Source organism: Chelonoidis abingdonii, chromosome 24 (assembly GCF_003597395.2).
Source record: "Chelonoidis abingdonii isolate Lonesome George chromosome 24, CheloAbing_2.0, whole genome shotgun sequence".
NCBI classification, from domain to species: domain Eukaryota; kingdom Metazoa; phylum Chordata; order Testudines; family Testudinidae; genus Chelonoidis; species Chelonoidis abingdonii.
Genome location: NC_133792.1, coordinates 1,156,851 through 1,169,770, shown reverse-complemented (window position 1 = coordinate 1,169,770; position 12,920 = coordinate 1,156,851). Strand labels below are relative to the sequence as shown.

At 43.1% G+C, this 12,920-nt stretch overlaps 1 protein-coding gene across 9 annotated transcripts in view; it reads right to left on the bottom strand.

The window, feature by feature from the left end:
• Positions 1-12,920, bottom strand: part of PNPLA7 (patatin like domain 7, lysophospholipase) — a 557,191-nt gene that overhangs the window by 157,053 nt on the left and 387,218 nt on the right. For all 9 annotated transcript variants that reach the window (XM_075060490.1, XM_075060494.1, XM_075060495.1 and 6 more), the window contains 3 exons: positions 3,538-3,601; positions 1,812-1,980; positions 693-875 (listed from right to left, as the gene is read on the bottom strand). In XM_075060490.1, coding sequence (XP_074916591.1) covers positions 693-875; positions 1,812-1,980; positions 3,538-3,601 — 416 coding nt within the window. The remainder of the gene's footprint in view (positions 1-692; positions 876-1,811; positions 1,981-3,537; positions 3,602-12,920) is intronic.

Sequence of the window (12,920 nt, the reverse complement as noted above, 5' to 3'; positions counted from 1 at the left end):
CTAGTGCCAGTATATCTTTCTTGAGATGAGGAGACCACATCTGTACACAATATTCAAGATGTGGGCGTACCATGGATTTATGTAAGGGCAATAAGATACTCTGTCTTATTTTCTATCCTCTTTTTAATGATTCCTAACATCCTGTTTGCTTTTTTGACTGCTGCTGCACACTGCGTGGATGTCTTCAGAGAACTATCCACGATGACTCCAAGATCTTTTTCCTGATTCGTTGTAGCTAAATTAGCCCCCATCATATTGTATGTACAGTTGGGGTTATTTTTTCCAACGTGCATTACTTTTCATTTATGCACATTAAATTTCATTTGCCATTTTGTTGCCCAATCACTTAGTTTTGTGAGATCTTTCTGAAGTTCTTCACAGTCTGCTTTGGTTTTGAACAGTTTAGTATCATCTGCAACAGTTATACATATTCACTGACTCCAACAGATCAAAACCCCTGCAAACATCCTTCAGTCCCTAAATCAGCTGTAAACCAAGGATCTCTACTAGGTTTCTGCAATGAATTAGGTCCTTAGTTAATGGAGACAATGTCTTGGTAATACCTTTCCCAACTGCAGGTCACAGCATGATGCATTGACATTATCCCAGGTTCTCTTTAAAGAACAGTAAATGTGGTGCTAGTTCTGAAAATGTTGACAGAAGACCAACACACAGAGGCAGGTATCCCTTACCAGCTTGGGCAGACTCCTCCTGGAGAAGACTCGACGAGGACAGCGGAGGTGAAGATGAGCTGAGCACCAGCTTCTCATGTTGAGCCACTCCACAGTTCGGCAAGGGAGAGGCCCATCCTCTTTATGGAGCAGGATCAGCTGCTTCTGGGCTCGGACTGCTGTGTTCTCCAGCATCCTTTCTAGCTGAAGCACATTATGCTCACACAGTCAGATAATCAGTTATCCATTAGTACAGAGCCAATCTAACAGAGTACAGTACTTCTTACAAAAGTACACCATCTCTACTTTCCTCCACATACCCATCTTGCTCCTCACCTCATCTGCATGTGCAGAGAGCTGTGTAAATGTGCACACTAGGACAAATCAGACAAAGGTAATTTAGGCTAATATATTTTCACCTTCCTTTGATTTATATGGCTACTCTTAACAAAGTTAGCCAGTTAATTTTTCCCTTCTTGAAGATTAGCAGGAACTTATAAAGAGCCGTTTAAAGGAAACAAGTTGAACACTATTTCCATATAATGCCTACTGTACACCTAAACAAGGTGGACATATGACGCTCATATAAAATGAAATCTACTCCAAGCTGATATAAAGTAAAGTTTAAAAATGCTTACTGCTGCTTATTGTGTTCTCAGCTTATTTTACATGACACTTTTTTCAAATATTCTTTTCTCCTTCTTCCATTCTTCCCTCCTTGACTTCTTTACTTTTCATTATTATCATAGCTAACTTACAGCACTCCCATTCTCCATCTACTCGCTAGTTCTGTTCCAAGGCTGAGACAAGCCAAGGAGGTGATGTACACAGAGACTGCAGGTGGTAGGTTTCCTGAAACTCCCAGGAATTCAAATAAACTTCCAGGGAGGTGATAATCATAGAATCATAGGGTTGGAAGGGACCTCAGGAGGTCATCTAGTCCAACCCCCTGCTCAAAGCAGGACCAATCCCCAGATTTTTACCCCAGTTCCCCAAATGGCCCCCTCAAGGATTGAGCTCACAACCCTGGGTTTAGAAGGCCAATGCTCAAACCACTGAGCTATCCCTCCCCCCTATCAAACAATAGGTTGTTTTGCAATTTTGCCCCCACCCTCAGACAAAAAGACAGACATTTCGCACCTCTCCAGCAGTAGGCTCCTGTTCTCCCAACCCTACTATTAAGATGCAGTCTGCCTGTCGGATACAGCGCTGTGTCCAAGGAGTAAGGGTGCTGTCAGACTGGTAGAGCACAATACGGTGAATATCTTCCTGCTGCCCCAGCCAGCTAGATAGCCTGTACTCATGGATACTGGGGGACACAAACAAATAAAACGATTACAATCAATTCACAGCAAGAATTCAGCCACAGTGGAGGACTGAGCCCAGAGAGGAAATGTTGGAGGCTATAAACAGAAGCTGGGGTCACCCAAACATTTTTTAAATGGGACACGTCTAATGACTGAAAGGACTGAAATCTAACCTACTTAAATATTCTTTTTTTAAAAAAAACATTGTCTTCCTAATCATTGGGGGAGGGGGGAAGCATCTGTCCCTCCACCCACTGCACCTCTGCTAGAATCTCAGCTGCTCAGCTCCACTATCATCTTGGCAGGGGAAAAGCCAGTCTGGGGAAAAAAAGGCCAAAACAAACCTTCCTCCATCCTCCAAGTTAAATGTGAGACCTTCTTCACATGTGAATAAGAAATTAATTCCCTTAACGTTCCCACACAGCCAAAGCACTCTCCCTGCAGCCCTCTCCCCTATGCTACCTCTGAGAATGCTTTTGGTGCCGCTGAACCCCGGCCACTGCCCGTATCTAACAGTGCATGTTCCTGGGATTGTAATGTTCTCCGGGGTGCAGAACCCCAGAGCATGTGCACTTTGAATGCAATGCCACCAGAGAAGCTCTGCTCTGCAACAGGGTCTTCAAGAAGTGAAGGAGGAAGGTTGGCATTTTTAATAGGGGACATGGAGGAGGTGGAAACCAGAGCCTCTGAGAGGGAAGGACAGACAGGAACATTTATAAAGTTTGGATCAGCATTGACAAAACTTTGAAAACCTTCAGGATTCAGCCATAACCTTAACAAATCCAAGGCTAAGCTACTCTGCAGTCATCACAGGCTTCGCAAAGAAGCAGCACTGTTCTTCTGCTTTAATCTTGTAAACTAGCAGGGTATTGCCATTTTCAGGAATCCTGCTCTCAGAACCAAAGCTGGGCTAGAAGGTCCAGTTGTAATGAGCCTTTACCAAAGTTGCTACTGTAGAATGAGGTAAGACCCAGGTTCTATATTCCCAGACAGGCCGGCTGGGTAAGGACATTCACAAGCAATATGCAATACAGGAAATTAAGCTATTTGAGTAGAGAAGTTAAGTGAAAAGAAAGCCTAACACATTTGTAACTGACAAGCTTGAGAAGTTCCTCATATCTGGGTTCAGTCTATGTCTCAGCTAACATTTCCAGGCTCTCTTACCCATTTATTTTCCTGCTATTATTTCCATTAAATACACACACTGAAGAACCAGGATATGGCTCTATCTAACATTAATCAGACATTTCATGATATTTTTACAAATGAATGCAAAACATCCACTCATTCAAGGACTAGGATAATTAACCTGACACCTATTTCAAAAGCATATGCTTGACAAGTGAAAAATGAGAGTCTGTGGAAAATAAAGTTTTTAAAAAAACAACTTAGCTCTACTTTAAAAAGGTTAATATGCCTGACTTACTTTTTGATGGGAATGTAAATATTTTAGCAAATGGTATTACATTCCCCATGCTGAGTGTGTGATTTTTAGACAAGTGCATCTTGGCTCTTCCTTAGCCTTGCTCGGTAAGTAATGGGTCAAGGGAAATGGGTACCTGTCTAGTGCAGCAGAACCAAGCCGCTGTTTGATATTATCACTGGTGAGCAGCAAAGCAGGACCTAAGAAAATAAAAAATTGTTATACACAAACGCCGGCAGTCTGGTTGCTGACAAGTCATTCAGAGAAAAAAGAACATACACACTACTTTATCAAAAGGCAGAATGAATTAACATTATTTCAAGATCCTAAGGGACAACAGCACTGACACAGTGGTTCTCAACCCATGGCCGGTGGGCTGCTTGTGGCCCAATCAGTGCACAGCTGTGGCCCACGTGATATCCTCAGGGCCATACAGGTATGTGTGGATGCAGCCCACATAACACATAGAATGCTGTATATACAGCCCACAATGGTAAACTGGTTGAGAACCACTGGACTAGAGTCAACGCAGAATAGAACGGTTGGCTCCTGCAAACAGCTCTGACAAAGCACTTCCATAAAGCAGCAAAGAATCCTGTGGCACCTGATAGACTAACAGACGTTTTGGAGCATGAGCTTCGTGGGTGAATACCCACTTTGTCAGATGCATCTGACGAAGTGGGTATTCACCCACGAAAGCTCATGCTCCAAAACGTCTGTTAGTCTATCAGGTGCCACAGGATTCTTTGCTGCTTTTACAGATCCAGACTAACACGGCTACCCCTCTGATACTTGACACTTCCATAAAAGCACATAAAAGTTTGTTACAAGGAGGAGGGAGAAAAATTGTTCTTCTTAGCCTCTGAGGATAGGACAAGAAGCAATGGGATTAAATTCCAGCAAGAGTGGTTTAGGTCAGACATTAGGAAAACTTTCTGTCAGGGTAGTTAAGCACCGGAACAAATTGCCTAGGCAGGCTGTGAGATCTCCTTCATTGTAGATTTTTAAGAGGTTAGATAAACACCTGTCAGGGATGGTTTAGATAATACTTAGTCCTGCCATGAGTGCAGGGGACTGGACTAGATGAGCTCTCAAGTTCCCTTCCAGTCCTATGATTCTATGACTCATGTTAACCTACAATGACTCCCTACTATTAACTCCCCAAGGCCCAGAGCTTTGCTAATGCACATCAGTCCTGACTAGAGCTGATCATAAAATTTTCAACAAAACAGTTTTTTCGATCTGAAAATGCAAATTTGTCAACACAGAAACTTTTTGCAGCCATGTACCTGTTTATTTTATATTTTGAAATTTCTGGTCAAAATGAGAGAAAGAGAGAGGAGAATTTATCTCATTCAATCCAGAGATTTCAACCTGGACCTCCCACATCCCAGGTAGGTGCCCTGACCATCAATCAAGCTATTGGCTGTTCTCCATCGTCATTGGCCAACCAGCCCATGTTGTTCTAAATCAGGCTGTTTGGCCACCTAAGTCAGTCAATCTCCTCTTCTCTCAGGAGTCGAATCGAATACCCATGTTCTCCACCAGTTTGTGATGGTCTCCACTTAGGGTCTGATTGGGAAGCGTGGCCTAGTGGTCATGGCCAAAACCTCAGACTGTCAAGGGTGTTGCTGGGATGGGAACCTAGGCCCTTCCACTCCACCAGGCTCTGACCCAGGGCCCTTTGGGCTACCAGTAACCTGGCAACCAAGGCTAATTAAGGCTGTCCTCCCTGGGCATCTTCCTCTCATCTCCTCCCCGGGGTCAGCTCAGTCCAAGGCCTTTGCCTGATAGGGAAATCCAAATAAAAAAGAAAACAAGAGGGAGTTGCCACTGTCCAGGGCCACAGGATACTTCCCTCTCCGCTTGTCTCTACGGAGGGTCCTCCCTTCTCTCACAGAGGGCCCCTTTGGGCAGCTGCATCAGAGCCTTTAGGTTTCACTCTGCTCTGCTGGATCTGTGGGCTGCAGGTCTGCTCACCTTCAGCACTGCTCGCCAACTGAGCTAATTCACTGTCTTTTCATTCCTTCAGCAGATGGAGCATTTGCTGCAGGTGTGGAGGTGCAGGGTTGGCTGAGCCCAAAATAAGCCCTTAAGCCCTTGTTGCTTAGTGTACACCCCATCATAGCCCCTAAATTCACGACCTTGCACTTTTCACTATCAAATTTCAACCCATTTCTGTTACTCCAGTTTTCAAGGCCATCCAGACTGTCTTACATGACAGTCTGGTACTCCTCCATATTGGCAATACCCCTTCCAATTTTGTGTCATCTGCCAATTTTATTAACACACTCCCACTTTTTGTGCCAAAGTCATTACAAAATTGTTAAATAAGATGGGTCTCAAGGCCAGTCTTTGAGGAACTCCAATAGTAACCTTCCTTCAGCCTGACAGTTCACCTTTCAGTGCGACAGTGATTTTTGTGACATGAACAAAAATGTTCACCAGGTATGTGGATTAAAAGCATCGAACACCTTTCTAAGTTGTGGAAACCCTGGTTTCCAAGAATGACAAGCTAAATCATCAACCCATTGAACCACCTATTCCCCATAAGATGGACACTGGGGGCCCCCCTCCACAGGCATTGGGGCCTCCCTTCTTCAAATGGAGTTCTAAAGATTTCCACAAGCATTTTCCCTGTTCAAATCCCCAACAAGGCTTTATTTCCAAGTCACCATCTTCCAAGCACAAAAAGACAGCAATGGGCAGTCCTTCACCATATATCAGTGTTGCTCCTAAATTGGACTATTGGGTTATAATTAAGGTCTCGCACATGGACAGTAGAACAGCACCATTATGCCACTGAAGCAACATTTCAGTGGACATAGTGAATAAGATTTTTTTCTTGCTGCCATTTGATTCAATATTTTTATTAGCTGCTTTGTTTCATTAGTTGCAATAAATGTTGTACGTGACGTTTTCCCACCAGAATAACTGCACCGATACACACAAGACACGAGCAAAATTCAATGAATTACTCTCATGCTGAAAAGAAAGGTCCTCTCACATAGTAAAAGAGACATTTGTTAATATTTAGCAAAACATGAAACAAAAATCCCACTGCACTAACATTTTCCCATGATAAGAACTCATTTTATTGTTAATGTAAGAACAGAATCGATTAAAAATTATATGCTATTTCTTAATGTATTAAAAAGCAGTATTGTTTAGTGCACTGAGCAAGGTGCTGGAAACCAAGTACTGATGAGTTTAATTCTGGTTATGTCATAACTTGTTATATGGCCTTAGATGAGTCACACAATTTCTCTATGTAACCCATAGAAACCACACGATGGTAAGAAAATGTTACAATTACACAGCTAGACACTGAAAAGATGGTAAATGACCAAGACAAAGTGACTTGCACCTCCTTAACACTGCCTCTTTTCGCTTTAATTATGCATGATTAAGGCCCTACCAAATTCATGGTCCATTTTGGTCAATGTCATGGTCAGAGGATTTAAAAAAATCATAAATTTCATGATTTCAGCTATTTAAAGTGGTGTAATTGTAGGGGTCCTGACCCCAAAAGGAGTTGTGGGGGGTCAGATTATTGTAGGGAGAGGTTGTGGTACTGCTACCCTTACTTCTGCTCTGCTGCTTTCAGAGCTGGGCAGCTGGCTCTGAAGGCAGAGCTGCTGCCAGCAGCAGCACAAAAGTAAGGATGGCATGGTATGGTATTGCCACTGTAAGGGACTGCGGAAGATTTTGTCACGGTGGTTTAGCTAAGACTGTTCGCCTTCTCCAGGACAGGTTACTAAAGGGTGCTGTGTGTTAGCAAATGTTGTTTGTAGCCGGTTAGAACCGCTTAGCCTGGGAAGCCCGGCGTGTTTAGAAAAGCCTGGCCCTTTGCCATCAGAGATAGTCCAGTTGTGGGAAAGCTCCCACATGCCTATGTATGAGTTGTTTTACATGCTATTAGCATAAAGTTATATTTAGTAGGATCTGTTTTGCTGCTTTGGACTCGTTCCCTGCTTTGAATTAGCAACGTGCAGAGTCCCCGTTGCGGGTGTGTTTTCTTTACCTTCATTAAAAGCCATATCACTCACTGTGTGTGTGTGTGTGTGGTGTCTCCCTGCAGAAGCAACTTAGGCATGTAACAGCCACCTTCTGCATTGCTGCCATGCAGAACTGGCAGTCAAGGCACAGGGCCTGCAACTCTCTGTCCAGTTCGGAAGGCAGTAGCACAGGAAGTGAAGGATGACATGGTATCGGTACAGCCACCCTTAACCGCTGAGCTGCTGCTTGGCAGGGCACTGCTCTGAGCTGGGCATCCAGCCAACAGCTCCGCACTCCAGCCACCTAGCTCTGAAGGCAGCGCAGAAGTAGGGTGGCCAATAGTTTGAGCCCACCTAAAAATTCTTTGTGACCCCTCAACTCCTTTGGGTCAGGACCCCAATTTGAGAATGCTGGTCTTCCTTTGTGAAATCTGAGATACTTAGGTAAAAGTTAAGAAACGTAATGGGATGGATGAATGGACTATAAGTGGATAAAAGCCGGCTAGATCATCAGCTCAACAGTGTTGGCAGTAGTTTCAAGTTATGTCTAAGGGTCGGTCCTAGGGGCCGTTTTTGTTCAATATTTCATTAATGATCTGGACGATGCATGGACTGCACTCTCCAAGTTTTGCAGATGTACACTCAAACTGGGAGATAGTGTAGATAAGCTGGAGGGTAGGGATAGGAAACAGAGGGCTAACAATCAGAAGATTGGGCCAAAGAAAACCTGTGAGTTCAATCAAGGACAAGTGCAGAAGTCGCACTTAAGACAGAAGAATCCCATTCACTGTTACAGACTAGGACCGATGGGCTAGAAGAGTTCTGCAAAGGACCTGGGGTTACAGTGGACGAAAGCTGGATATGAGTCAATGTGCCCTTGTTGCCAGAAGGCTAACGACATTTTGGGCTGTTGTAATAGGGGCAAATTGCCAGCAGATCGAGGGAGACGTGATCATTTCCCTCTATTCGACACTGGGTGAGGCCTCATCGGAGTACTGTGTCCAGTTTTGAGCCCCATACACTAAAGAAGGATGTGAACAAATTGAAAGAGTCCAACAGAGGGCAACAAAAATGATTAAGGGGGCCTGGAGCACATGACTTATGAGGAGAGGCTGAGGAACTGGGATTGTTAGTCTCAGAAAAGAAAATGAGGGGGATTTGACAGCTGCTCAGTACCTGAAAGGCGAGTTCAAGAGGATGGATCTAGACTGTTCTCAAAGTGGTAGCAGATGACAGAACAAGGAGTAATGCTCAAGTTGCAATGAGGGGGAGTTTAGGTTGGATATTAGGAAACACTTTTTCACCTAGGGGATGGTGAAGCACTGGGAATGGTCCTAGGGAAGGTGGTGGAATCTCCTTCCTTAGAGGTTTTTAAGGTCAGGCTTGACAAAGCCCTGGCTGGGATGATTTAGTTGGGAATTGGTCCTGCTTTGAGCAGGGGGTTGGACTAGATGACCTCCTGAGGTCCCTTCCAACCCTGATATTCTATGATTCTATGATAGCACACAAAACACCAGATTTCACAGTGGGAGATCAGATTTTATTATTGTTTATATCACAGTGAACCTCACTACACAGTTCCAATGTGCCAAAGTACTAGGGGTTGGCATTTGAATAGTCCAAAACTAAGTGGTCAATCGTCCAGTCAAAATATTGTCAAAATGATCAAATATTTTAAAGCATTAATTTATTCGAACACTATCAAAAAAAAAGTAAGACTTTATGGCCTCCAGTAGGCTTAGCCTTGGATAGATTCTTATTAGGGCTGTCGATTAATCACAGTTAACTCATGCGATTAACTCAAAAAAATTAATTGAGATTAAAAAAATTAATCGCAATTAATCGCAGGTTTAACCACACTGTTAAACAATATAAGACCAATTGGAATGTATTAAATATTTTGGATGTTTTTCTGTATTTTCAAATATATTGATTTCACTTACAACACAGAATACGAAGTATACAGAGCTCACTTTATATTATTTTTATTACAAATATTTGCACTGTAAAAATGATAAAAGAAACTTCAAAAGTTTTTTTTCTCCTGCTGATGATAGCTCATCTCAATTGATTAGACTCTTCCTGTTGGTATGCACACTTCCACCTTTTCATGTTCTCTATATGTCTAAATATCTCCTGTCTGTGTGTTCCATTCTATGCATCCGAAGAAGTGAGCTGTAGCCCATGAAAGCTTATGCTGAAATAAATGTGTTAGTCTCTAAGGTGCCACAAGTACTCCTGTTCTTTTTGTGGATACAGATTAACACGGCTGCTACTCTGATAACTGCAGTATGTAACCTATTGCTTAAATCAGCCTCTGTACCAGATGATTGGAGGACAGCTAATGTGATGCTAATTTTTTAAAGGCTTCAGAGACAATTCTAGCAATTACAGGCTGGTAAGCCTAACTTCAATACCTGGCAAATTGGTTGAAACTATAGTAAAGAACATATACATAGATTAACACAATTCTTTGGGGAAAAGTCAACATGGTTTTTGTAAAGGGAAATCGTGTTTCAACAATCTATTAGAATTCTTTGAGGGTGTCAACAAGCATGACGACACGGGTGATCCAGTAGATATAGTGTAGTTGGACTTTCAGAGAGCCTTTGACAAGGATCCACAGCTAAGACTCCCCGACTGCAACTTCAGACCATTACTCCTTGTTCAATCATCTGGCACCACTAAGAACAGTCTAGATCCATACTCTTTGGAACCCCCTTTCGGATAGTTGAAAGCAGCTATCGTTCTTCTCTTCTGCCGCTTAAATAATCCCAGTTCCCTCAGCCTCTCCTAAATCACGTGTTCCAGCCCGCTAATCATTTCTGTTGCCCTCCGCTGGACTCTTTTTTCAATTTTTCCACATCCTTCTTGTAGTGTGGGGCCCAAAACTGGACACAGTACTCCAGATGAGGCCTCACCAATGCTGAATAGAGGGGAATGATCACGCCCCTCGATCTGCTGGCAATATTCCTACTTATATAGCCCAAAATGCTGTCAGCCTTCCTGGTAACAAGGACACACTGTTGGCTCATATCCAACAGTAACCATAAGCCCTCGTCCACCGTAACCCCTACGTCCTTTTCTGCCGAACTACTGCCTAGCCACTTGGTCCCTAGTCTGTAACAGTGCATGGGATTCTTCCTTCCTAAGTGCAGAACTCTGCACTTGTCCTTGTTGAACCTCATCAGATTTCTTTTGGCCCAATCCTCTAATTCAGGGGCAGCTGGATTTTCAGTGGCAGCTCACACTGGCCCGGGTCCTGGCCACTGGTCAGTGGGAGCTCTGTATTTTATTGTATTTTAATGAACTTCTTAAACATTTTAAAAACCTTATTTACTTTCATACACAGTAGACTTATAGAAAGAGACCTTCTAAAACATTAAAATTATTACCGTCACACGAAATCCCATATCTCCAGCGTAAATCTGCCACTCCCTCCCAGTTTAGTGTCATCTACTAACTGATGAGGTGCAGTCCACACCATCTTCCAGATCATTAATGAGACACTGAACCAAAACTGCGCCCTAGGACCGAGCTGGGGCCACTCCGCTTGGATACGCTTGCAACTAGATAAAGAGCCAGTGATAAAACTAGCCTGTTAACCCCGACAATCTAGCCAGCTTTTCTATCCACCTTTGTCCATTCATCCAGCCATCTTTACTTGCGGCAAGAATACCTGGGTGGAGACCCGTATCAAAGCTTTGAGCTAATCAAGTAAAACATATCCACTGCTTTCCCCTCTATACCACAGAGCCAATGATCTTCTCATAGAAAGCAATTTTACGGTTATCAGGCCATGCCTTTCCCCTGGTGAAGTCCATGCTAATGTGTTTCCTGATCCACTTTCCTCACCTTCAAAATGCTTCAATAATGGATTTCCTTGAGGAACCTATTCCATGCATTTTTCCAGGGATGAGATGAGCCTGACTGGATCCTCTCTATTCCCTTTTTTAAAGATGGGCACTAAATCAAGCCTTTGTTTCCAGGACATCCAGGACCTCCGGATGCGCCATGCATTTTCAAAGATGATGGCCAATGGTTCTGCATCACTATCTGCCTTAATTTCCTTTATCCCACCTCAGGATGCAGTGCATCGCAGCCCCATGATTGGCTCATCCTAGCTTCTTTATCTAAATCTAGTCTCTTGAACCACTTTCTTCTCTCACAGAGGGTGTGGCCACCTCCTCCCCATACTGGTGCTGTCCAGTGCAGTAGTCCTGGAGCTGACCCCTGGTTCTGAAGACAGAGGCAAAAAGACATTGAACATTAGCTTTTTTCAGCATCCTCGGTCACTATGGTTGCCCCTATTCAGTAAGGCCCACACTTTCCCTGTCGACCTTCTTGGTGTAACATATCTGTAGAAACCCTTCTTGTTACTCTTCACATCCCTCTGATAGCTCAAACCTCCAAGTGGATTTGCCTTACCCGATTTATCCTGCATGCCTGAGCAATATTTTTATATTCATGCCCTGTCTTTTGTCACATCTTCCGCGTTTCTTGTAAGTTTCTTTTTTGTGTTAAGACAGCAAGGATCTCACTGTTAATCCAAGCTGGTCGCCTGCCATATTTACTTTCTTTACACATCGGGATTTTGTTCCTGCAATCCTCAATAAGATTCATTAAAAACAGCCATCTCTCCTGGACCCTTTCCCTCTCCATGGTTATTTTTCCCAGGGGTCCTGATCTGACAATATCCCTGGAGGGAGTCCAAAGTCTGCTTTTCGAAGTCTCAGGGTCAGTATTCTGCTGCTCTCCTTTCGTTCCCTGTGTCAGGATCCTGACATCGACCATCTCGAGATGACGAAGGGTGATATGATATGAGTCTGCAAAATCATGAATGTCTGGAGAAAGTGATAAGGAGTGTATCTTACTCATTCACATAACACAATAAGTATGCCCACCCTAATTAAATTAATATGGATTTTAAATTAAAGCATGTTAAAACCAACTCATATCAGAAACAGTAAGTACTCTTCACTGGGGACTCAAAAAATCTCCCTAATTAGCTTATCAACTTCTTGTCATAAAAGATTACTGAAACATAGTGGCTTTTCACTTTAGAACATAGTGTTGGATAGTAACACCTCTCCTCTTGTAAAATCACAAAGATAGTATTCAACTGTCAAGCTCTCTTCCGATGATTAACTGCGACCATGGAATTTTTCATTTGTTCTAGCTAAGCATTTTCTCCACTAATGCAAAGTAAAATCACAATTAATAAATAAAAAATAAAGTGTTAAACATAATATATGCCAGATTAAGATTAATTTTAGAGGACTCTCATGATTTTGCCAACCTGAGAAACTATCTTATTGATACTAAAAAAGGGTTACTTGAGAGAAAACTAAGCAAGTGTCAAAATTATACGCCACCAGAGACTAACAATAAAGCATACCGTGCCTCTTAATCTCTACCCACAAGCCTGGCTCACAGCGTCCCATCCCCCACCTACCGAAAAACTACCAGCCCAACCCAAAGACACGTCACCCTCACACCTGCATTGGACAGAGTGCATATA